At 37.8% G+C, this 23,318-nt stretch overlaps 2 protein-coding genes and 1 long non-coding RNA gene across 9 annotated transcripts in view; 1 reads left to right on the plus strand and 2 right to left on the minus strand.

The window, feature by feature from the left end:
- LOC116804702 overlaps positions 1-4,815 on the plus strand; it is a 43,600-nt gene extending 38,785 nt beyond the window's left edge. For both annotated transcript variants that reach the window (XM_044009359.1, XM_032733386.2), the window contains one exon: positions 1,490-4,815. In XM_044009359.1, coding sequence (XP_043865294.1) covers positions 1,490-1,762 — 273 coding nt within the window. In that variant the 3' untranslated portion in view covers positions 1,763-4,815. The remainder of the gene's footprint in view (positions 1-1,489) is intronic.
- LOC6586963 (probable arginine--tRNA ligase, cytoplasmic) overlaps positions 1-23,318 on the minus strand; it is a 106,031-nt gene that overhangs the window by 51,952 nt on the left and 30,761 nt on the right. The gene's annotated exons all lie outside the window — the stretch shown is intronic.
- Positions 1-23,318, minus strand: part of LOC122757399 — a 34,619-nt gene that overhangs the window by 9,391 nt on the left and 1,910 nt on the right. The window lies entirely within an intron of this gene.

The following is a 23,318-nucleotide window of genomic DNA, read 5'->3' on the forward strand; positions in this document are numbered from 1 at the left end:
GAAAAAAAAAGCATGACGAAGTCAGTGTGCTGCAAGCATGCAAACAATATGGTCCCGTTGTATGCGCCTTGCATTATTTGTCCTACTCTCTCTCACACTCTATCTCTCTCTTCTCTCACTTTCTCTATGGTCCCGTTACTTTTTTACAAAATCATTATACCCTGATTTCCCATTTTCAATGGGTTCAAGGTATAAAAATATAAATGAAATAAATGACTCTACTTCTACAGTGCACTATAGGCGATTTTCCGTGATAGGCGGCATAAAGTCCAAAAATGTATGGTGAAATATTAAGAAAATTTTGTTATTCCTTAGTTGTTAACACTCCAATTATATGGAACACAGTTTTTGTGCATTTTTTTTGGGTCAATTCATTCTTTTGGGATATTGCGTTATTCAAATTGCGCTTTAGGACATGCACGCCTTTCAATGTTATGATCACGATCAATAAGTTTCATGGAGATAGTCCATCAACAAGAAAAGTTATTAAACAATTAACATCCCATAGTAAGTCGAATAGTTTCCATAGTAAGTGTTTATGCGTGCATGCCTATGCAGGCCTGTGTGTGTGTTTCTTATGTAACCAGAAAGACGAGATTTATTATTGAAATATTAATTATTAGAAGGGTTCAGGGGATTTCGTAGTAGAGCAGTCTCGACTAGAGCTTTTTTAACTTGCTTTTTATCTGGAAAATCTCTTATGACTGCATTATTTCTTGTAATGAACGTATTCGGCGTTGAATTACGCTCTGTCTGATAACTCTGTATCTGCACTTTTAGCTGTTTAATCGATTGAGCTTGGTAGAAAAGTGTCTTATTTATCCTAGAGTCTAGAAATCCTTCAAAAAAGTACTCGATCAAACTCATTGTTCAAACATGAACATACATAATAATAAAAATACAGACAGTACTCGAATAACCTGCGCGTTATCCGACACAAAGTAATAAATATTTCATCCCTTAGTTGCAGCGACCAATGCAGCGTCTAATATATGTAAATGTAACGTGAGCCTGGGCCCAACGATTCAAAAAAAGGGACACTCATCTAAATCGATATTCTTTGATATACCCATCAAGTCATACAAATATTCCTGAAATGTCTCAACTTTCTTTAGCAGTCTCTTTTTCAACCTTCTGTGGATTTCTGCCGATATCACTCTTACTTAAAATTCACTTATCAATGCTGTTTTCAGTTTCTCCCAGTTATTTATACCCCTCTGGCTGCGGATAAGCAACTTAGCAGCACCTTCAAGTATACAAACAACTGCAGCTCTGACCACTGAACAGTAACAGTACATGCTTCAACCTCTGAAACTCCCTGTTCTACATCCATTGAACTCGAACCATCAAACTTATTTACACTATCCTCTACATCTTTAATTGTAAATCACGATTTGTTTTGCTCGAAATTACGCGACAACGGAACTGTATTCACTACTTCATCCTCTGAGTCCTCTTCCTCTACTCCCAAACCATAATATTCTAATAGTCTGTTCTGCAACTCAACCTCTCTCAACGTGCGAACGGAGGAGGCAAGAAGCGGTTGAATCCCGAGGCGCCATGCTGGATCCCGGCATCGGAGGAGCGAAAAGCTCAGGACTTGGAACCCGACTTAAAGGAATTTCTGGAGACTGAGCTGACACTCTTCGAGAATCTCGAGGGAGTGTCTCACATCACGGAACATAGCAACAGGATGCGAGACAAGCGTCTCAAGCAGAGGTACTACCCTAAGAACCTAAGAACCCGGCCATGCAGAAGGTAATTAACTAGCAGGTCGACGAAGTAACAGCACATGGTTAACTTGAAGGAGGTTTTCCGACAATTAAGAGCGGCTAACCTTAAGGTCAATAGGAAGAAGTGCAGTTTCTTTCAGGAAAAGTTTGCCTGCCTTTGTCACGATATAAGTGGAGAGGGGATCTGCACAGATCCCGCGAAGGTCGAGCCGATACGAAGCCTCCCGGCTCCGAAGAACCTGAAAAGTTACGGCAATGTCTGGGGATGGCGTTCTGGTACAGGCGGTTTGTGCTAAGCTTCGTATCGTTGGACAATGGGCCGATGACAACGTTGCTTAAAAGGGGTCAGAAATGAGCCTGGGCCGAGGAACAAAAGGACGCGCTGCGGAAACTAAGGAAAGGCGCTACGATGGCAACAGTCTTGGCATGCCCCGACTTCTTGAAGAAATTCGTGTTGCAAACCGACTCCAGCGATTGCGGCTTGGGCGCGGCGTTGACGCAGGAAGTCGAGGTATAAGAACGAGTTACAGCCTGCGCCAGATGAAAATTGGTAAACGCGGAAATGAATTACTCGGCCACGGAGAAAGAGTGCCTTATGATCGTTTTGGGCGATCAGAAAGATGCGCCGCTATCTGGAGGCGTTCAACGTGGTCACGGATCATCTGGCACTGAAATGGTTTAGCTCCATAAAAAGCTCCAGGATCGCTCGATGCGCATTAGAACTGCAACAATAGCAATTGGACGGCCGCTATAGTCGAAGGACCCTGAACGTGGTGGCCGACGTATTGTTTCGGAAACTCCTAGACAGCTGTCAAAAAGCGGTGGAGGAGTGGCAATTGACGAGAGTTTCTAAGACACTGACGGCTACACACTCAGTCACAATAACGTCCTCGCCTAATGTCAAACCTATTGTTAATAAGTAGTAAGCTTTGACAAATCACAATACTGACATGGTAGTTTGAAGAAGGCCGTAACGGTCAAGAAAAGGGGAAGAGAAGGGGAATAGCATACATAACGGAATGGAACACGAAGTCATTAGATGTGAGCGACACCGACACGGAACCCTTTCCGGTTAAGGAACATGGACGGTGAGGCGTCCCGAGGATAGGCCAGGATTACTACCGATCTCGCGTGGACCCCCTGGTCCACCAGTCCTCGGTTAACATCACGAAGAGGCTGGATGGATTCATGATCCAGTTGCCTCAGTCGCGAGGGACGGCGCCTTATATGGAGGACTCGCCCTCTCCCCCACCTCCGACAGCGATATCGCGGCTGGAAGTACATGCCACCTCCCAGAGGGAAGGCGAAGACGAGAGGGATGGGCAAGTCCCACGCCATGGTCAGAGGAAGGAGTCAAGCAGACGTAGGCGGAGCAGGGTAAAGACCAATCCCCGTCGTGGAGGCAGGATGGCGTCAGGGAACGCCGTGCCTCCGTCGTACCCCACGCTCCAGAGACCACAGCGCGGGACGAAACTCAATGTCGAACCGGCCGTTGTGGACCCGGCGGGCAATGAGCAGAACACGGGAGTCGCACAATTCTAAAAGGTGACCAGTGATGTGGAAGACGGGCATCTCTCTAGTTGGTAAGGGGGAACATGTGGCGGAGGCGTGGAGCCGGCTTAAGAACGCAAGAAAGATTATTCTAACGAGAGCGGGCAAAGTGACCAGGTAAACATTAACCGTTAGACCGCATTAGTTAAAACGTAGTTAAAGTAAGAAGAGATAGATGTGAAATAAATTAACAATTGAAATTGAATACGCTGGTTAACTTCATTGCCCTAACAGATTAATAATTTATGTACCTATTCCCCCTCCACTCATTTCGATTAACGTGCCGTGGCACAAACCGACTTAAATAGTGTAAGCACTAACCAAACAACACATAGACTAGACATGTAGAACTAACTTTTTGAACACCGAAAAATCTGTACAGTAGCTACCAACAACTTCGTATTCGCTCGGCTCGGTATTTGCTGGCTAGGGTAATGAAAGATAGCACGACGAAATCAGTGCGCTACAAGCACGCAAACGAAGTGGTCCCGTTGTATGCGCTCTGCGTTTTTTGTCTACTCTCTCCACACTCTATCTATCTCTCTTTCTCTCTCACTCTCTCTCTTTCTATGGTCTCTCAAATCATCAAGCTCAGCAGCGCATGTTTGAAAACATGTCAATACTGGAACCTGCGAGTCATCGAACAAAAAATAAAAATTTTTACAGCCACAACATTTTTGGGCCCCTGGCAGAATGTTCAAACATGAACATACATAATAATAAAAATAGAGACAGTACTCGAATAACCTGCGCGTTATCCGACACAAAGTAATAAATATGTCATCCCTTAGTTGCAGCGACTAATGCAGCGTCTAATATATGTAAATGTAACGTGAGCCTGGGCCCAACGATTCAAAAAAAAGGACACTTAAGTAAACATCTGTGCACTTGTTTGTGTGAGAAAATGCACCCTTCCAGAACTAGGATTTTAAGCAATAAACAGTTCAGTTTCCATCTTGAATTCGGCAAATGTGGAGTTGTTTTATTTTAACGCTCTAACATTTTGGTCCTTCGGCGTTCTCTGTGTTTTCCCCCACCCGTGGTAAGAGACACAGAGAAAGGAACCAGCGTCTTAATGCTGATAGTTTTAAAAAAAAAAAACTCAGCTTAAGACAAAATATAGTATATTACTCTGTTTTCCCCCGCCAGTGGTAAGAGACAGAGTATATACATATATAAACTGAAAAGTGGTGCTCAAATTAAAAAAAAAAAGAAAATTTGTAGTGCTGGTGAGTCTGCATTCCCAAAAAGGGACTAGACAAAATAAAAAATTAAAAATCCGAAAAGTTCGGTTCTCTCGCGTGAAGTGCGGAGAGATGGAAAAAATAAAAAATTAAAAATCCGAAAAGTTCGGTTCTCTCGCGTGAAGTGCGGAGAGAGAAAAACAAAAAACAAAAACAAAAATTGAAGTGATTCTGTTCTCTAGCGTGAAGTGCGGAGAGACGAAAAAATAATACATATAAATCCGAAAAGTTCGGTTAAAAAAAAAAAACACAAAAATCGAAGTAATTCTGTTCACTCGCGCAAAGTGCGGAGAGGCAGAATACTACCAAAGGGTTTTTGTTCTCTATCTAGAAAGAGAGACAGCGACTCATCAGAACCGTCAGTGGCCAACGGGAAGACGAGTCTCACCAAGATCATAAGACGCCCCCTTCAGAGAAGACTGGATCAATAGGAGGACAACGCGGATAAGATAAACATAAGTCGTAGTTTAATTTTTTTAAATAAATAAAAAAAAAAATTTAAAAAAAAATGCTCTCAGAAAAAGCTATAAAGCTTTTGAAAATGCAATCGGACTTAGTGTCCAGATTGAAAAAATTAGACTCATCTGAAGAAATTAGGCCACCGAGCGAAATTTTAGGAGAGTTAGAAAAAATAAAAGAAGAGTTAGAAAATAATCATACTTTATTGCTAAAAGTAGGGGTAATAGACCATGCATACTTTAACAATAAGGAATTTGATAAAGCAATGAAAAGCATAAAAGATTTGAAATTAGAAATTATGAGGGCTGAGAAAGAACAAGTAAGAAGGCTCCAGTCGAGACTGCTCGACTAGGAGATACCCTGAACCCTCCAAGCTGATATTCTAATCATTCTGCACTTATTCTATATACACATACATACACATGCACTTATAAGCACGCGCTCTGCTAACTGCGCAGTAAGCAGCGGCTGCGCTTGGGCTGCGCTGCAATGTGGGCAATATTATGGTAATTTATTTGTTGAATAATTTCTTTTGTAGACATACAATCTTAATGAAACTTTCAAAACGTAATCATAATGTGTGTACATTCCAAAGCACAAGTCTCTAGTATTTGAAATGCGTTTTTTACAAATTGGGGGTGAAGGGGGCGTGGTATCCAAAATCTGTAAATTACAAAATCTTTGTGTCCATTAACTCTATATACAACGCAAATATGAAGTCTCTAGGTTTAAAAGTGTTCAAACTAGGCTGAAAAAACCAAGTCGATTTTTCGATTATTCTCGATAAAAAAGTTATCGGATGAGTTATCGAAAAAATAAAGCAAACTCGTACTGCCTATGGTATACACGAGTATGCATGCCAAATTTCAGCTCTCTAGCTCTTATATCTTCTGAGATCCTTTTGCTCATACGGACGGACGGAGGGACGGACGGACGGACGGACGGACGGACGGACAGGGCTATATCGACTCAGCTCGTCGTCCTGATCAAGAATATATATACTTTATGGGGTCTGCGATGATTCCTTCTGCCTGTTACATACTTTTCACAAAACCATTATACCCTGATTTCCCATTTTCAATGGGTTCAGGGTATAAAAAGATAAAGAAGATGTGAGGCATGTTAGAGCAGTCACAGTTCACAAAAGCTCTGAAGAAGAAGTAGAGTTTGAAAGCAAAGTCGAACAGTTAAAACTATATTTAGTAGAAATATATGAGGACATTGCAAAAGGAAACGTAGGAATCTTCGAGATTCGAAAGAATAAAATTAAATATCTATGGAATAAAGTTTCAAAGCTAGTTCAGGAGCTAAGAAATAAATATGTGTCAAACAAAATGTTTGACGAAGAGGTTAATGAGTTAGATTTTGATGTGCAAAATGCAATCAGTGCGTTAGAAGCCAAAAATAGCACCCCAATTCAACCCATAATCCACGAAAAAATGGATAGCCTTCCGGGTCTACCAAAAATTCAAGTCCCAATATTTTTTGGTGATGTCAAAGATTGGGATTTATTCGCTGAAATATTTGGCGACCTTATTGATAGAAGAGAAGATTTAACTCCTTCTATCAAATTCAGTTACTTAAAATCCTCATTACGAGGAGAAGCAAAGAGCATGGTTGCTCATTTGTTAACGGGGTCCGCAGATAATTATTCTACCGCTTGGGAATTACTTACCAAGCGATATGAAAATAAAAGGAAAATTTTTTCGGAACAATTGAACCGAATAATGGACCTTCCAAATTTAAATATTGACTCATCCAAAAGTATTAATTATTTTATTGATACAATTAATGAGTCAATACATATAATTAAAAGTAAGGCTCAACTTTCAGAAGTTGATAAAATCTTTGCACACATAATACTAAGGAAATTTAGTAAAGAGGCACTTCAATTATACGAAAGCCAAATAAAAAAGACAAAAGAAATACAATTACTGACTGACGTAATGGACTACTTAGATCAGCGACATTGTTCATTATCCGCTTCAAATAAGGAGGAAAAGAAAGTAATTCACTCTGGTTACAATTGTCCTATATGCAAAGTAGTAGGTCATAGTACCACGCAATGCACGAAATTTAAGGCAATGGTCCCAAGAGAAAGATTGGATGCAGCAAGAAAAATACAGTTATGTTTGAGGTGTTTAAGACACACGAATACTAATAGGTGTACAAGTAACATGAATTGTTACTTTTGTAAGAAGCCTCATCATACAATGTTACATATAAATACAGAAAAAGTTAATACAGTAGTAACAAATGAAGAGGCCTTATTAGCCACAGCCATAATTAAAGTTAAAACAATAAAGGGGAATTATATTAACTTAAGAGCCTTAATAGATAGTGGATCTCAAAAAACAATTATATCTGAGGAGGCCGCACAGTTGCTAAGTTTACCCAGAACCAGAAATGAGACAGAAATAAGTGGTGTCTCATCAGAAAATACTTGTAGATCGAAACACAAAGTTAAGCTAATAATAAAACCTAGAGAGCCAAATAAAGAACAATTTAGGGTTGAGGCCATCATATTATCAAAGTTAATGAAAGCTCTCCCAGTTAGTAAAGCAAATATAGACATGGCTCAATGGCACAATTTCACTTTAGCTGATCCACAATTTTATAAACCAGGTCGTGTAGACATAATAATAGGTGCAGACTTATATCCACACGTACTAAAAGATGGGATAGTAAAAATAGATGGATTACTTGGGCAAAATACAGAATTTGGTTGGATTGTATCAGGCTGTACAAAATCGAAAGGTAAAACAACGATAGTAGCGACAAGTATTGCAATAGAAGACCTAGATCGGTTCTGGGAATTAGAGGAAGAAGAAGAAAATGAATTAGGAGAATCAAAGCCACAAGCTATAGCTCGATTTCTTAGCTTAGAGAAAAAGCTGCAAAAGAATGAAAAATTAAGAACAGACTACACAAATTTCATGAACGAATACTTGAAGTTAGGACATATGATATCTACAAATAAAGAAGGAAAATATTATTTACCACATCAGGCAGTGTTAAGAGATAGTAGTCTGACAACGAAACTAAGGGTAGTTTTTGACGCATCTGCAAAAACAACAAATAAGAAAAGTCTAAATGACATTATGTGGACGGGAGCAAGAGTTCAAAAAGATATATTTGACATTATATTAAAATGGCGACGCTGGGAATATGTAGTATCAGCAGATATAGAAAAAATGTATAGGCAAATAAAAATATCAAAACATGACCAAGAATTTCAATATATTGTCTGGAGAGATTCTCCGAGTAAAAAATTAAAGAACTTTAAGCTCCTTACTTAGCCACTAGAGTTCTTTTAGACATAGCCAATAATTGCAATAACGCAACAATTAAAGAAATAATTAAAACAGATTTTTATATGGACGATCTTATGACAGGCGCTGAGTCCATACAAAACTGTAAAGAAATTGTTGAATGTGTTTCCAGTGAACTAGCAAAATCAGGATTTAATCTGAGAAAGTGGATTTCAAATAAACCAAAAATAATTGAAGAAATAGACAGAAATGAGGAAAATAAGGTGTTAAGCATTGAAGAGAATGAGTCAATAAAAACATTAGGTCTACAGTGGGAACCCCTCAAAGACGAATTTAAATTTAGTTTCACTGACAACAATATTAAAACAATAAATAAAAGAACAGTCTTATCAACACTTGCTAAAATATATGATCCCTTAGGGTGGTTATCTCCAGTGACCATAATAGGGAAATTGTTTATGCAAAAGCTATGGCTAACTGATAAAAAATGGGATGAAGAACTATCCAAAGAAGAAATCAAAGAATGGAAAGTGTATCAAGATAATTAAATAAGTTAAAATACGAAAAGATATTGAAGTACAGTTTCATGGTTTTGCTGATGCTTCTGAAAAAGCCTATGCAGCAGTAGTATATGCCAAAGTAGGTAGTTCAGTAATGATAAAATCGTAAAACTATTCCCAAATTGGAACTATGCGCTGCCCATCTTTTGACAAAACTCATTTCTAAAATAACAGAATCGATTAGAATTAATGTTGAAATCTTTGCGTGGAGTGATTCCACTATCACATTAGCTTGGATCCAAAACGGATTGAATAAAAATAAATTCATTAGAAAAAGAACGGATGAGATTAGGAAAATGTCAGAAATTAAATAGAATCATGTAAAATCAGAAGACAATCCAGCAGATATAGCATCTAGAGGAATCAATACCTATAAATTAGTAGAATGCGAAATTTGGTGGAATGGGCCAAAGTGGTTAGCCAAATCAAAGAACCATTGGGCTAAAGAAGAAGAAAATGTAGATGAAGAAAAAATAAGTGTTAACACTATGATAGAAAACTCAGAAAAGAATATAATAGGTGAATTGATTAAACGATATTCTTGTATGCAAAAATTACAAAAAGTAGTAGCATTTATGATTAGATTTATTAAAATCATAACCAAAAAAACGATACAAAAGCCACAAAAATATATAACAGTAGAAGAAATAAATAACGCGAGAATATTAATTATTAAACAACAACAAGCATGTCAGTTTAGAACAGAAATAGGAAAGCTGTTGGGGAAAAAATATTTACAAAATAAGAGTAAAATAATTAGTTTGAATCCATTTTTAGATGAAAAGGGAATACTTCGAGTAGGAGGAAGATTAGAGAAAGCTAGTATTGGATTTGACGTAAAGCATCCAATTATTCTTGATAAATGCCATTTAGTTAACTTAATAATTAAAGATGCGCACACTATCACTCTGCACGGAGGTATTAATGTAATGAGAAACTGTCTAAAGAAATACTTACGTAATTGTATTACATGCACTAGATATAATCATACACCCACACAACAAATAATGGCAAACCTCCCTATGAATAGAATTACAATGTCATACCCATTCTTGAATACGGGAATAGACTACGCAGGGCCTTATTATATGAAATGTTCTAAGTATCGTGGGGAAAAAATATATAAAGGGTACATAGCATTATTTGTGTGCATGGCAACAAAAGCTATACACTTAGAAGCAGTTAGTGACTTAACGTCAGATGCATTTTTAGCTGCAATGAGAAGATTTATTGCAAGGAGAGGAAAATGCTTAAACATATATTCTGATAACGGTACAAATTTTGTAGGAGCAGCTAAAAAACTAGAGAAAGAATTTAAGAAAACAATTCAGGAAAATACAAAAATTGCTTCAATGTTAGAAAAAGAACAGATAAAGTGGCATTTTATCCCGGCGGCAAGCCCTCACTTTGGAGGAATTTTGGAAGCGGGAGTAAAGTCAGTAAAATATCATTTAAAAAGAGTAATAGGAGATAGCAATTTAACCTTTGAAGAAATGACAACACTATTATGTCAGATTGAAGCGGTCTTAAACTCCAGACCTCTATATACTACAGGGGATGATATCGATAGTATCGAAGTACTAACTCCAGGCCATTTTTTAATAGGTAGACCCACAGTAAGTGAAGTGGAGTCAGCAGAAGAAGAAAAAATAGGAAACCTAGATAGGTGGAAGCTGATCCAAAAAATGAGGAGAGATTTTTGGAATAAGTGGAAAAATGACTATTTATATACCCTTCAGCAAAGAAATAAATGGAAAAAAGAGATGCCCAATTTAGAAGAAGGGCAAATAGTATTAATAAAGGATGAAAATTGTCACCCTGCTAGATGGCCACTAGGGATAATAAAAGAAGTTCATAAAGGCCAAGACAATAGACAATAGACAATAGTTAGAGTCGTAAAAGTTAAATCTCAAGAAGGGTTAGTTACACGACCAATCAATAAAGTATGTCAGCTAGGTGAATTAAAAAATGAAGACTCAGACCTAAGAAGCACAAGACAATCTAGCAGAGGGAAAGGAGGATCAAGACTAAAAGTACTAATGGCAATGCTAATCTTAGCTCTCTTCTGTCAGGTATCAAGTGCAGAAGTAACGAAAAGCGATAAGATAACAATTTCAAAATTAGGTAACAACTCAGCAATCTATTTAGATCCAATGGGTGAAGTAGAAATAGTAACCTCATCATGGGATCTAATTATTTACTATAACCTAGATTCATATTTTGTCATGTTAAAGAAAGGGTGTGAATTAGAAGAGAAAAAGTGAGCAGTGTGTACGAAACTACAGAGTTTCGAGGACCAATGTAATATAATACTAAATAATACAAAAAGACGAATAGCAGAATTAGAAGATAATAACAAACTATTTATACTACAAAATAAACCAAGAACCAAACGTGCACCTTTCGAATTCATGGGCTCATTATATCACTTGCTATTTGGGATAATGGATGCAGACGATCGAGAACAAATGGAAGAAAACATGGTCAGTTTATTAGACAACCAACATAACATAAAAAAATTGAGTGAGAAACAGACATCAATAATAGATTCCACAGCAAATATACTCAAAAGAACCACTGAGGAAATCAATATTCATTTCAATGATATGAATATACGTATAGACAATATGACAGAATTGCTAAAAGAATCGTATTATGTGTATAAGGAAGCAATTAATTTCTTTATGATAACAAATCAATTAAATGCTTTAATTGAAGAATGTGACAAGATTCAAACAGGGGTAATAAATATGCTAATTGATATAAATCATAGCAGATTAAGCCCGGTTATATTGAAGCCTTACCAATTTGGGGAAGAAATAGCCAAGATAAAAGAAAGTTTGTCCGAGAATTTAGTCTTACCAGGGAAAAGGACAAGTACGGAACTAAAAGGAATATATCAATTACTTACAACGAAAGGAACCTTTATAGACAACAAAATAATAGTTAACGCCAAGATTCCGCTATTCAGAAGATACCCATCTCATTTATATAAGGTTATCCCAATACCAGTCTACAATGACGACCAAATGATAATGGTACACCAAAGAACAGAATATTTAGTGTATAACTTCGAAATCGATTCTTACCACTTAATGGCTGAAGCCACATTAAATAAATGCAAAAAATGGCAACCAAACAAGCTCATATGTGAAGGTAACTGGCCCTGGGATAATGCTAACGATAACAGCTGCGAAATATCACCATTCAAGCCAAACCGACCGGCGAACTGTATCTATCAAACATTAGTTCATTCAAAAACATACTGGGTTGAATTGGAAGGTAAAAGTAGGTGGTTATTTAAAGTACCGATTAATGAAAAGCTAAGCGGACGATGCAAGGGAGCACAGCAAGAACTAATAGAATTACCAGAACAGGGTGTGTTAAAAATGAAATCAGATTGCACAGCTCGATCAGGAGATAAGACCATAATAGCTCATAATAATGATATCCACACGGAAAGATACGAGAAAATCGCACACTCATACGTAGGAAAGATTGTTGACGTTCCAAAAATAGTTTGGAACCCATTAGAACTATCAAGAATAAATCATACTAAAGAAATTGAGCATTTACAAATAGCAATACAGCAAATGAAGGAGAGCCATATAGAATTAAAAGGGCTCCATTTTCATCACATATCAGGTCATGCTTCTATGTTAATAAGTATTTTGATTGCATTAATATTAATCATATATACAATAAGAAAATGTAATGTAAAGAGGCGATTAAAAGCTATAACATTTCCTGGTCCCATATAATTAAAAAAAAACAAGTAAGAACGTTGCAGTCGGGCGTTACCGACTGCGGAATACTCATTCACATCCCATCAACAATTTAGTAGTTAAGTTTCGCTCTAATACTGTAGAATATACAGGTTTTTCCGATTTGCCACGCCCCAACTGGGCGTAGACACCTCATTTTTGGTCAGTTTTTAGAAAGAGATAACGGTACCCTAACTGCAAAGTTTGAATGCTTACCCTCAAAAAATGTGAAAATTACAGGGTATTTTTCGATATGCCACGCCCCTAAAGAGACTTTAAAATTATTTTTGAAACATCGATAGAGGAGGCTACCACTAACTCAACTATAATTTGAAGCTTCTAGCTATTATACTTTAGGAGATATAAACTTTTGCGGGTTGCCACGCCCCCTGTGGGCGGACATATATCCGACAAAACTTTTTGGTCTTGGGGGATCAGTCCGAGTATATATACAAAATTTGAGGTCTCTGCCATCAATAGTGTCCAAAATATAGGAGAATTTAAAAAATCACTATATCTTCAGGTCCGATTTGCCACGCCCCCAATGGGCGTAGACTTGTAATTTATCTTCAGACTTTATAGAATCATACCATTAGCTGACGTGCAAAATTTCAGTATTCTAGGTTTACAACTTTAGGAGATACAGTTTTATCCGATTTGCCACGCCTCCAATGGGCGGAGATATATCCGCTATAGCTCGTGATCTTGGGTGGTCAACGTGAACCTACATACCAAATTTCAGCTTTCTAGCTCTTCAACAAACATGATTTCTGGTATATCGGAAAATGCATTTTCCGATTTGCCACGCCCCTAGTGGGCGGATCGGGAAAATTTTAACACTTTATAAATCGGAGATATACACGAGTATGTGTTCCAAATTTCAAGTCTCTAGCTTCAATAGCGCCGAAATAGATTGCGTTCATACGGACAGACGGACAGACGGACGGACGGACAGACGGACATTGCACAAAACCAATATACTGATTCACTTTCGTGAATGAGTATAAATGATTCACTTTCGTGAATGAGTATAAAAAAATACTGAAAAATACTCGATAACCTGCGCGTTATCAAACTAATATTAAAATTAAAACAGAAAAGCAAATATCTTTTTGGCCCCTCTGGCAGAATGTTTGAAAACATGTCAATACTGGATGACCTGCGAGTCATCGAACAAAAAATAAAAATTTTTACAGCCACAACATTTTTGGGCCCCTGGCAGAATGTTCAAACATGAACATACATAATAATAAAAATAGAGACAGTACTCGAATAACCTGCGCGTTATCCGACACAAAGTAATAAATATGTCATCCCTTAGTTGCAAACGTGAGCCTGGGCCCAACGATTCAAAAAAAAGGACACTTAAGTGAACATCTGTGCACTTGTTTGTGTGAGAAAATGCACCCTTCCAGTGACTGGAAGTAGTTTTAAGAGTCTCTGTTAGGTATATAAGAACTAGGATTTTAAGCAATAAACAGTTCAGTTTCCATCTTGAATTCGGCAAATGTGGAGTTGTTTTATTTTAACGCTCTAACAGCGCACAAAAATTGAAATTTGTTAGCGACGATCTCTTTTCAGTGAATGGTATACCTAAATCATAAAAGCGTTTGTCACGCTCATGCAAACAAAATATGTTTCGATGGTTGTTCGTGGGAAGGGTATGAAAGCGTTGATGTGCATAAAGAATATGATTTCGCGACGGGCAAAGCACACACACTTGCAGTCTCTGGAAACATGTATGACTATTTGAGGCCTGTGTGCGTAACTCTTGCTGCCTGGGCAAATTGTAATGTCCAAAATTTACCGTTGATTGGTCTTTGAGTGAGCACATACATTTGCATACATATGGGATGATAATTGTCTCGCGATTTACTAGTTTGTCAATTTTGTATCGTTTCAATTGTAGAGTGACTTTCAAATGAACCTTCATGACTTACATCAGTAATTTTGGCAATAATGAGTACATCTTGAGTTAGTATGACATGTCTATGTCTCCTTAATGTTAGCATAGTGTTTAATAAACTTTTTAGTATACCACGATCATCTCTTCGGTTGAAAATGTTTTAAAACTAATTTTAATTATATATAATTACTGTATTTTATCGATATATTCGTTTATAAACATGAATTTGTATATTAATATACATATGTATGTACATCTGTATGAAATGGATACGACAGTTCGTAAGACCGATCAATTAAAATTTGCACAGGCCACCAATGCTCACATAATATAACATAATTTTTGTATGCAACTGGCTAGTGCGTGCAAACATACATATAAATTTACATATGAATTGTTATTATTATTATTATGTTTTTCGTGATTAGTTTTTTACATATTGCATTTTGTTTTCTATTTTGATATTTATTAAATTTATGAAATAATATTAAACAGATTCCTATTTAAAACAATTGTTTTTATGAATTCATGACTTCGATAGGCACGCACACGATCATTGATACAAAATAAGGTACTTAAATATAAACGCGATTCTGCAATTCGAGCCCAAAATCGTTTTCATCATTCTAAATTGAGGTAGGTCCACGCCAATGTTCATCTCCCATGCATACAAACAAAGACACACACGCACATGTAAAGGCACAGAGGCATACAAATGCTTCTACAAGTTATAACCCATTTGTGAGCAGCGCATCCCATGTGTACACACAATCAAATGTATATACATACATATGTGAGCACTTCACAAGATCGACCAAATGCAAATGCTGGGCTTCAAAACTGCTACAGGCAGCCAGAGCTTCACACACTGGCATACAAATGCTCATAGTACATGTAGTAAGGGACAGTATGTTCGACACGAAAATATTTTCATAATGCGCACCAACGCTTTCATACCCTTCCCACAAATAATAACGAAATCGCGAACATTTTGCATGAGCATGGCAAACGATTTGAAGAGTTAGGTATACTCGTCACATAGAAGGGAAGAAACGGGAGTCTAACGCCAAGAAATTTCAATTTTCGTGAGCAGCTGCTTGTGCTCACATGTACACATACATATACATATTTGACAGAGCAGAGAGCAAGAAAAAAATTGACCATCTCGGTCGAGCGCATGAAGCGAAATGACTGTTCTTTCGTATATTTTCATTTTCGTATATTTTCATATTTTCTGGGAGATAACTCCCGAAAAAAAGTGTCCGGTCTATGTGTTCTCTGGTTAGTGATATGACTTGAGGCAGAATATTCAGCCGAGCGAAAAGGAATTGATTGAGTGGGAACGTGAATGCGAGTACATGAGTTGATAAGCCTGCATTCAGCAGATTTCAAATTTTCTGTCCAATTGCTTATGCGCACATAGAGAGAGAGATCATAGGAAGACAGAAAAAGTAAGTGAGAGGAATTTCATACATAAACTCGAGTGATTCGACGCCTTTACGCTTTGGCATCTTTTTCATTCTGTTTTGAGGCTTCATTTATTCTCGTTCATTGTTTAAATCTATCTATAAATTATTGTCACAGTAAGGTTTTTAAACTTTTTAGCAATTTTTCAAGTATTTTGATACATTTTTGTAATGAAACAAACATTTTTTATACCCTGAACCCATTGAAAATGGGAAATCAGGGTATAATGTTTTTGTTAAAAGTATGTAACAGACAGAAGGAGGCGTGGCAGACCCCACAAAGTATATATATTCTTGATCAGGGCGACGAGCTAAGTCGATTTGGCCCTGTCCGTCTGTCTGTCCGTCCGTCCGTCCGTCCGTCCGTCCGTCCGTCCGTCCGTCCGTCCGTCCGTCCGTCCGTCCGTCCGTATGTATGAACGCGTCGATTTCAGAAGAAATAAGAGCTAGAGACTTAAAATTTTTTTTCCTAGGTCCGTGTATATCACGCGCATTTCAAGTTTTTCTTTTTATATCGATAACTACTCCCGATAATTTATTATCGATCAAAAACCTTATCGAAAGATAGTTATTTAATTATACCTCCTACACCTTTAGAGCTAGAGCTTCCAAATTTTATATGTAGACTTATATGCATTTTATATAATTTCGATTTTTGTTGTAATTTACCCCCCACCCCTATATCCTCCCCCTCACCCTCACCTTTGTAAAGGGCGTATTTCAAGTACTAGAGACTTGTGCTTTGGAATGTACATACATTTGAATATTATGATTATGTTCTGAAAGTTTCATTAAGATTGTACGTCTAGAAATTAAAATATTCAACAAATAAATCCTTATAATGTTGCCCACACTGCAGCGCAGCACAAGCGCAGTCGCTGCTTATTGCGCAGTTAGCAGAGCGCGTTCTAATACGTGGATGTGTATGTACGTGTGCCGAAAAGAAGTGCAGAGTGATTAGAATATCAGATTAGAGGGTTCAGGGTATCTCCTAGTCGAGCAGTCTCGACTAGAGTCTTCTTACTTGTTATTTATTATTATTATTATTTTATTTATTTAATTTTAGAATAGATTATTTATTAAATAATTATTAAAAAAAAAAAAAAATATATATATATATATATATATATATTGCGAAAAACTTCATTGTACATTTTTTATACCCTGAACCCATTTTCAATGGGAAATCAGGGTATAATGGTTTTGTTAAATGTATGTAACAGGCAGAAGGAAGCGTGGCTGTTCAAACATGAACATACATAATAATAACAAGTATGAAAACTCTAGTCGAGAGTGCTCAACTAGATACTACCCTGAACCCAACAAATAAAAATGCCCATTTAGTATGTCTGAAATTTCAATTTCGATGTATTTAAAAATATAAATAAAATACCAAACTCATTTAATAAAGTATAAAAATATTTTGAAACAATTAAAAAAGTTAACATCAGTTGCACCGATCGGGACTCGAACCGCGACTTCTTGATCGATCGTCATGCAGCTAACACACTACGCCACTTCACTTCGCCAAGTGGCGCTGGCAAAACTCAAATAGATTCATTGCTGCAGCGCCATCTACCAAAACTAAACGAAACTAACTGCTGATGTGATTCTAAGAATCTGCTAGAATAACCAAACTATTAAAAACGTACATTAAGGATGGTTAAAATTTCAATTTCGGTGTATTTAAAAATATAAATTAAATAGAAAACTCATTTATGAAAATATAAAAATATTATGAAACAATTAAAAAAAATTAACATCAGCTGCACCGGTTCGGGATTCGAACTGCGACTTCTCGATCAAGCGTCATGCAGCTAACACACTACGCCACCTCACTCCTGCAAGTGGCGCTGGCAAGCCTCAAATAGATTCACTGCTGCAGCGCCATCTACCAAAACTAAACGAAACTAACAGCTGATGTGATTCAACGAATGTTTCTAGAAGAAGTTTGAATGTATGTGTGCACACACATACGATGCTGTTGTAGCTGCTGCACGTGCGTTTGTTAATTGAATATTTGAGAAATTTAAAAAAATGAAAAATCATTCACAATTAGCCATAGTGGCATCTGACTTGAACTTGAATGTTTTTACTCGATAAAAACATAACGGGATGATTTATCGAATTTTAAAAGCAAACTTGACGTCCGCGCTGTATATACGGGCATATTAAAAACAAGTAAGAACGTTGCAGTCGGGCGGTTTGACACGCCCCCTGTGGGCGGACATATATCCGAAAAAATATTTTGGTCTTTGGTGATCAGCCCGAGTATATATACAAAATTTGAGGTCAAATCATTATATATTCAGGCCGATTTACCACGCCCCTAATAGGCGTAGACTTATAATTTTTAGACTTTATAGAATCATAACATTCGCTGACGTGAAAAATTTCAGCGCTCTAGCTGTAAAACTCTTAGAGATACAGTTTTATCCGATTTGCCACGCCCCCAATGGGCGGAGATATATCCGCCATAGCTCATGATCTTAGTTGGTCGATGCGGATTTATATTCCAAATTTAAGCTTTCTAGCTCTTCAATTAATATGATTTCTGGCATATCGAAAAATGCATTTTCCGAATTGCCACGCCCCTAGTGGGCGGATCGGGAAAATTTTAACACTTTATAAATCGGAGATATACACAAGTATGTGTTCCAAATCAAGTCTCTAGCTTCAATAGCGCCGAAATAAATTGCGTTCATACGGACAGACGGACGGACAACAAGACGGACATTGCACAAAACCAATATACTAATTCACTTACGTGAATGAGTAGAAAAATGTACGATGAAGTTTTTCGCAATATTCAATTATTATTTTTGTTTAATTATTTAATAAAAACTCTATCCTAATTAATTATTTGTTTCATTAAAAAAATGTATCAAAATATTTGAAATATTGCTATAAAGTTTAAAAACCTTACTGCGCCAATAATTTAGTTCGTCACTGTACGTACATAAATTATTAAAAACCGTTCGGTGATTTATTCGTGGTAAGCCAACTGGCTGGTTTCTTTATTAAACTTGAACTGATTTGTCACAAAAATACTGTAATACTGTAATACATAACTATGGGTTGCCGCTGCTGTTGCATCGCTGCCGCTGCTGCCTACGCTGCTATTGCTGCCGATGCCGCTGCGGCTTGTTGTTGCAGTCACTGCCGTCGCTGCTGGTGCCACTGCAGTTGTTGTTGTTCCTTGTCTCCGTGGGTTACTAGGGGCGCATTTAATAACTTGTGTGTTAACTTCTCCCCCTTTAAGATGCTGCTGTCCCCGGTAGCGATGTATAAGCCTCTTTAGGTTATGGTTGAAATTTTAGGCTCATTTGATGCTTTCTTGGCGGTGCACGATGTTTGCTTCAGTTTCCAGACGATTATGGCTGCGATGATGACCACCAGGATCGTTGAAGGCGTAATGTTCGCCGCTGTTAGTGTTGAATTGTCTTCTCTTATTTGTTCGACTTCCAAGGTGTTTTTGATGTTTAATTCCTTCTGCATCTGTAGGGAGAGTACCTCCTCCACTTGGCTCCTCTGTGATTTGAGTTGTAAGAGGGGTGGTATCGCTTGAGCATATGATAGCACTTTCATCTCGCATAGATCGTTTGCTACTTTGATTGTCTAAGGGTAAGGGTAATGTTTACTGTATACCGGAATATCCGATGATGTTCTGATTTCCCCTTTTACCCTAGTAGTGTAAGTCAGTTTTTCGTCCGGGTTCGACTTGGGCCGGAGTCATGTGTTCTGTTCTGACTTTTATGTTATTCACTGATTGGGTATTTAGCTGATCAAAATGGAGCTTGTAATAACATCATGGTAATGTCTTTGGTGTTTATTACGGCCTTGAATTCTTTTGGAGCATCGTTCCCAAGCATACCGTGGAAGGATTTTAGGGTTGGTAATAGGAAGAATTTTAGAGGGACGTCTTGACGGCCAAATAGTGCGATGTAGGTATGGTGAGTAATTAGGGTTTGTCGCCAACAGAGTTGACGTAGAATTTATTTTTATTTATTTTCGGATTTTTAATTAAATAAAAGTTGAATATAACTTTGGCTTGAGCCAGTGTCAATAAGGAAATTAAGTGTGGTACCGTCTTGCGTTACACACTTGACATAGGATAACATAGGATGATCTGTTTAGTCTAAAAAATGAACGTCTGAAGCATAGATTGTGTTTGCTTCTAGTTCTTGCTGTTCTACTTCGGCACCTTGCTCGTAGAAAGTTACTGCTTCGGCTACCTCGGGGTTCTCGTAATAAGACTGTTCTTCGGGACTAATATAGCTCAAACCATTTTGCTCTACTTCGTTTGCTTGATCGGGTGCACCCGCGGCAAGACGGAACTGCCTTTGGAACTTGGGTTGCGGCCCACCTGGGGAAGGGCGCCGCTTTCCAAAGCGATCATTGGGCGAAGTCCTGTTCATATGATACGGCCGGAGCGAAGAGACCCAGCAACTTCCATAGCTATCGGTTTAGATTCCGGTTTAGGAGCTAAAGGGCGTGCTGGTGGACGCAATGGTCTCGCACCATATTGTTCATGAGATATGGGAGGTTGAGTGTGAGTTGGTCTAGTATTGTGGTTACGGAAGTCAGGGATTTTCCAGTTATTCGCTGGGATTCCCATTGGATTAGGGTTATAATAGAGTCTGGGGTTAAAGGATTGCCAGTTAGTTGTTGTATTTGGTAACTACTGTTTATGAGGTGCGAGCTTAGGAGCGGAGGACTGTCTAGAGCGTGGCTGAGATCACGTGGCTCTTTGATTGCCAATACTGTGGTTAAATAACCGTTTAGTCCTCTAACAAAAATATCCAAAGCCTTTTCTCGATAGCTCTGAGTCAAAGCCCTAATGCTTTCGGGTTTCAAAAATTGGACAGTGTTCTGGTCAATATCAAGGATATCAAGGATATATCAAGGAGAGTTGATAGTAGACCGCCTGATAGAATTCGGCAATGTAAGCGAGAATAGTTGATACTCCAGTGATTTCAGATCGCGCTTATCAGCGAAATGATCTGTTAAACATTTTGAAATAGCCTTCCAGTTCAGAGGCATGTTATATGAGTCCAGGGCTACGTCAGCTTCACCGGTAACCTTGTTACGAATTGCTAACGTTATGAGATAACAGGCCTGTGTATCTTCCCTACCTTCGTATAAGCTCATAATATGTGATACATTCTTCTTCCATGAGCTGAACTCAGTACGATTTCCAGAGAACTCCCTAGCTAACTTTATTAAGTCTGACAGATTGTCCTGGTCTCCTGGAGAAAGGGTTATAGCTGGTACGACGGTTAGCGTTTCCGCCCTATCGTTCTGGTCCTGGAAAATATCCCCTCTTCCTAATGTTTCCTTAATCAGACTCACAATAACCTCCTTCAGTTCTGGGCTAGCTACGGGAGTACTTGATGGATTTGGTTCTTTTTGATTGGTGCCTATCCTATCAGAATGTTTAGGTTTCGTAGAAATGTGGGTGTTTAGTGGGTAATAAATTCTTAGGGTAAAATATTTTCTTATTATAAAATTATCAAAAAATATTCTTCTTATTGAGCTAGATTAATCTTTGTTACTTATTGACGGAAGTTATACTTTTTTCTTAGATTTTAATTTTCACCTTAATTATTAAATTTTTTGCAAAAATTGTATTCGTTTTATTTTTCATTCGCAAATATTTTTTCTTCTTTTGTGTTTTTCTTTTTGTGTTCACTTAACTTAACTCGCTGTCGTCGCTGCTGGTGCCGCTGCGGTTTGTTGTTGTAGTCGCTGCCGTCGCTGCTGGTGCCGCTGTTCTTTGACTCCGTGGGAATGCTTATGCAGCGCACGTGGTGGAAGCCTGTTGTTGTCGTTGTTTTTGATTCCGTGGGAATGCTGACGCAACGCACGTGGCGGAAGCCGCCTTGGGTTCAGTGCGCTGTTTCTGAGTTACTTGGGGCGCGTTTGATGTAGCTTTGTGTGTTAACTCAGATGCATGTGTATATTAGCGCTAGGACTTTTGAGGCGATTTATAGTTACCACAGTGGTATTTTAGGGAGTATTCAGGACAAGGAATTTAACATATTTAACTTTAGGGCAAATTTTTTAGTACATAGTATTGGAGGCCTGCACGAATGCATTAGAAAAGCTAAATGAGACACACGTGTTTTGATAGTGCTTGCTATCTCACTGTCTCGTTTTTTCAAATAGTGTAAGCCCGGACGAACGAAACAAAGCGAGCTATGCTTACATACCGAAAAGTTCGGTCTGCAAATGCTTGTACAATAAATAGGGTGACCATCTGGGCAGGAGCCCATTCCGGGATTGTCAACAACTAAAATAAATATGAAATAAATCATTTGTCACACAGATTCACACATACATTCAACTTTACATTCTTACTTTCTTCATATTTAGCATAATTACATTATCTTGGGACTAATTCCACAAGACGAACATCCATATATATGAATACATACAAAAAATGGTAATTTTTAAACATATCAGTTAGTTTTTATAATCTAGGTTGCAATTCCAGTATTTATTTTCAATTTTTAACCAATTCTAGCCTGATTTTTGCTCAGCAACGGCGCTTAACACGCAATAAAAGTACCGTACAATTTTTTTTTTGACGATACTCGCCTTTCGTTTCCTTTGTCTAGGTTTTTGTTTTATTCTACTCAAAGCGTAATCTAGTCTAGTCAAATCAGTATCTAGTCGAGCACTCTCAACTAGAATTTTCTTAATACATCCTTATATGAATACATCCAAATCGCATGCAGAATTTGAGCTATTTTTAATACTTCCGAGTAACAACACGATTGTACGTTTGTTGCAACAAATTGTACTACCTTATCTGCGTTGTTTTTCTAAACAATTTTCTTGACTTGTCGCGACACAAACATCTTCAAGTTTGCATTTTGTCAAAATGTCTATTTTTTTATCGAAACGCTAGAAAACCGGGACAATTTCGTGCCAGGTCGGGGCCCCGGGGCATTACCTCCAAAAGCGGGACATGTCCCGCAAGTCCAGGAAGGATGGTCACCCTAACAATGAAGAAGCAACGAACGAAAGAAACGATAAAGCATCACTTAAGTTTTGTTTTCGTTTTAGCTAGCAGCTAGTTTTGCCAGCTTATATTTAGCATATTACTATTGAACACACAAATACATTTTTATATAGAAATACAAATAATAACAAGATTTTATTCATATTGTAACGAACCTTCCGTTTATCCCGAGTCTAAGCTGGGTATATTTATACTCATTCACGAAAGTGAATCAGTATATTGGTTTTGTGCAATGTCCGTCTTGCTGTCCGTCCGTTTGTCCGTCTGTCCGTCCGTCCGTCTGTCCGTCTGTCCGTCTGTCCGTATGAACGCACTCTATTTCGGCGCTATTGAAGC

The sequence above is a fragment of the Drosophila mojavensis genome, unplaced genomic scaffold (genome assembly GCF_018153725.1).
Source record: "Drosophila mojavensis isolate 15081-1352.22 unplaced genomic scaffold, ASM1815372v1 contig_72, whole genome shotgun sequence".
Classification (NCBI taxonomy): Eukaryota; Metazoa; Arthropoda; class Insecta; order Diptera; family Drosophilidae; genus Drosophila; species Drosophila mojavensis.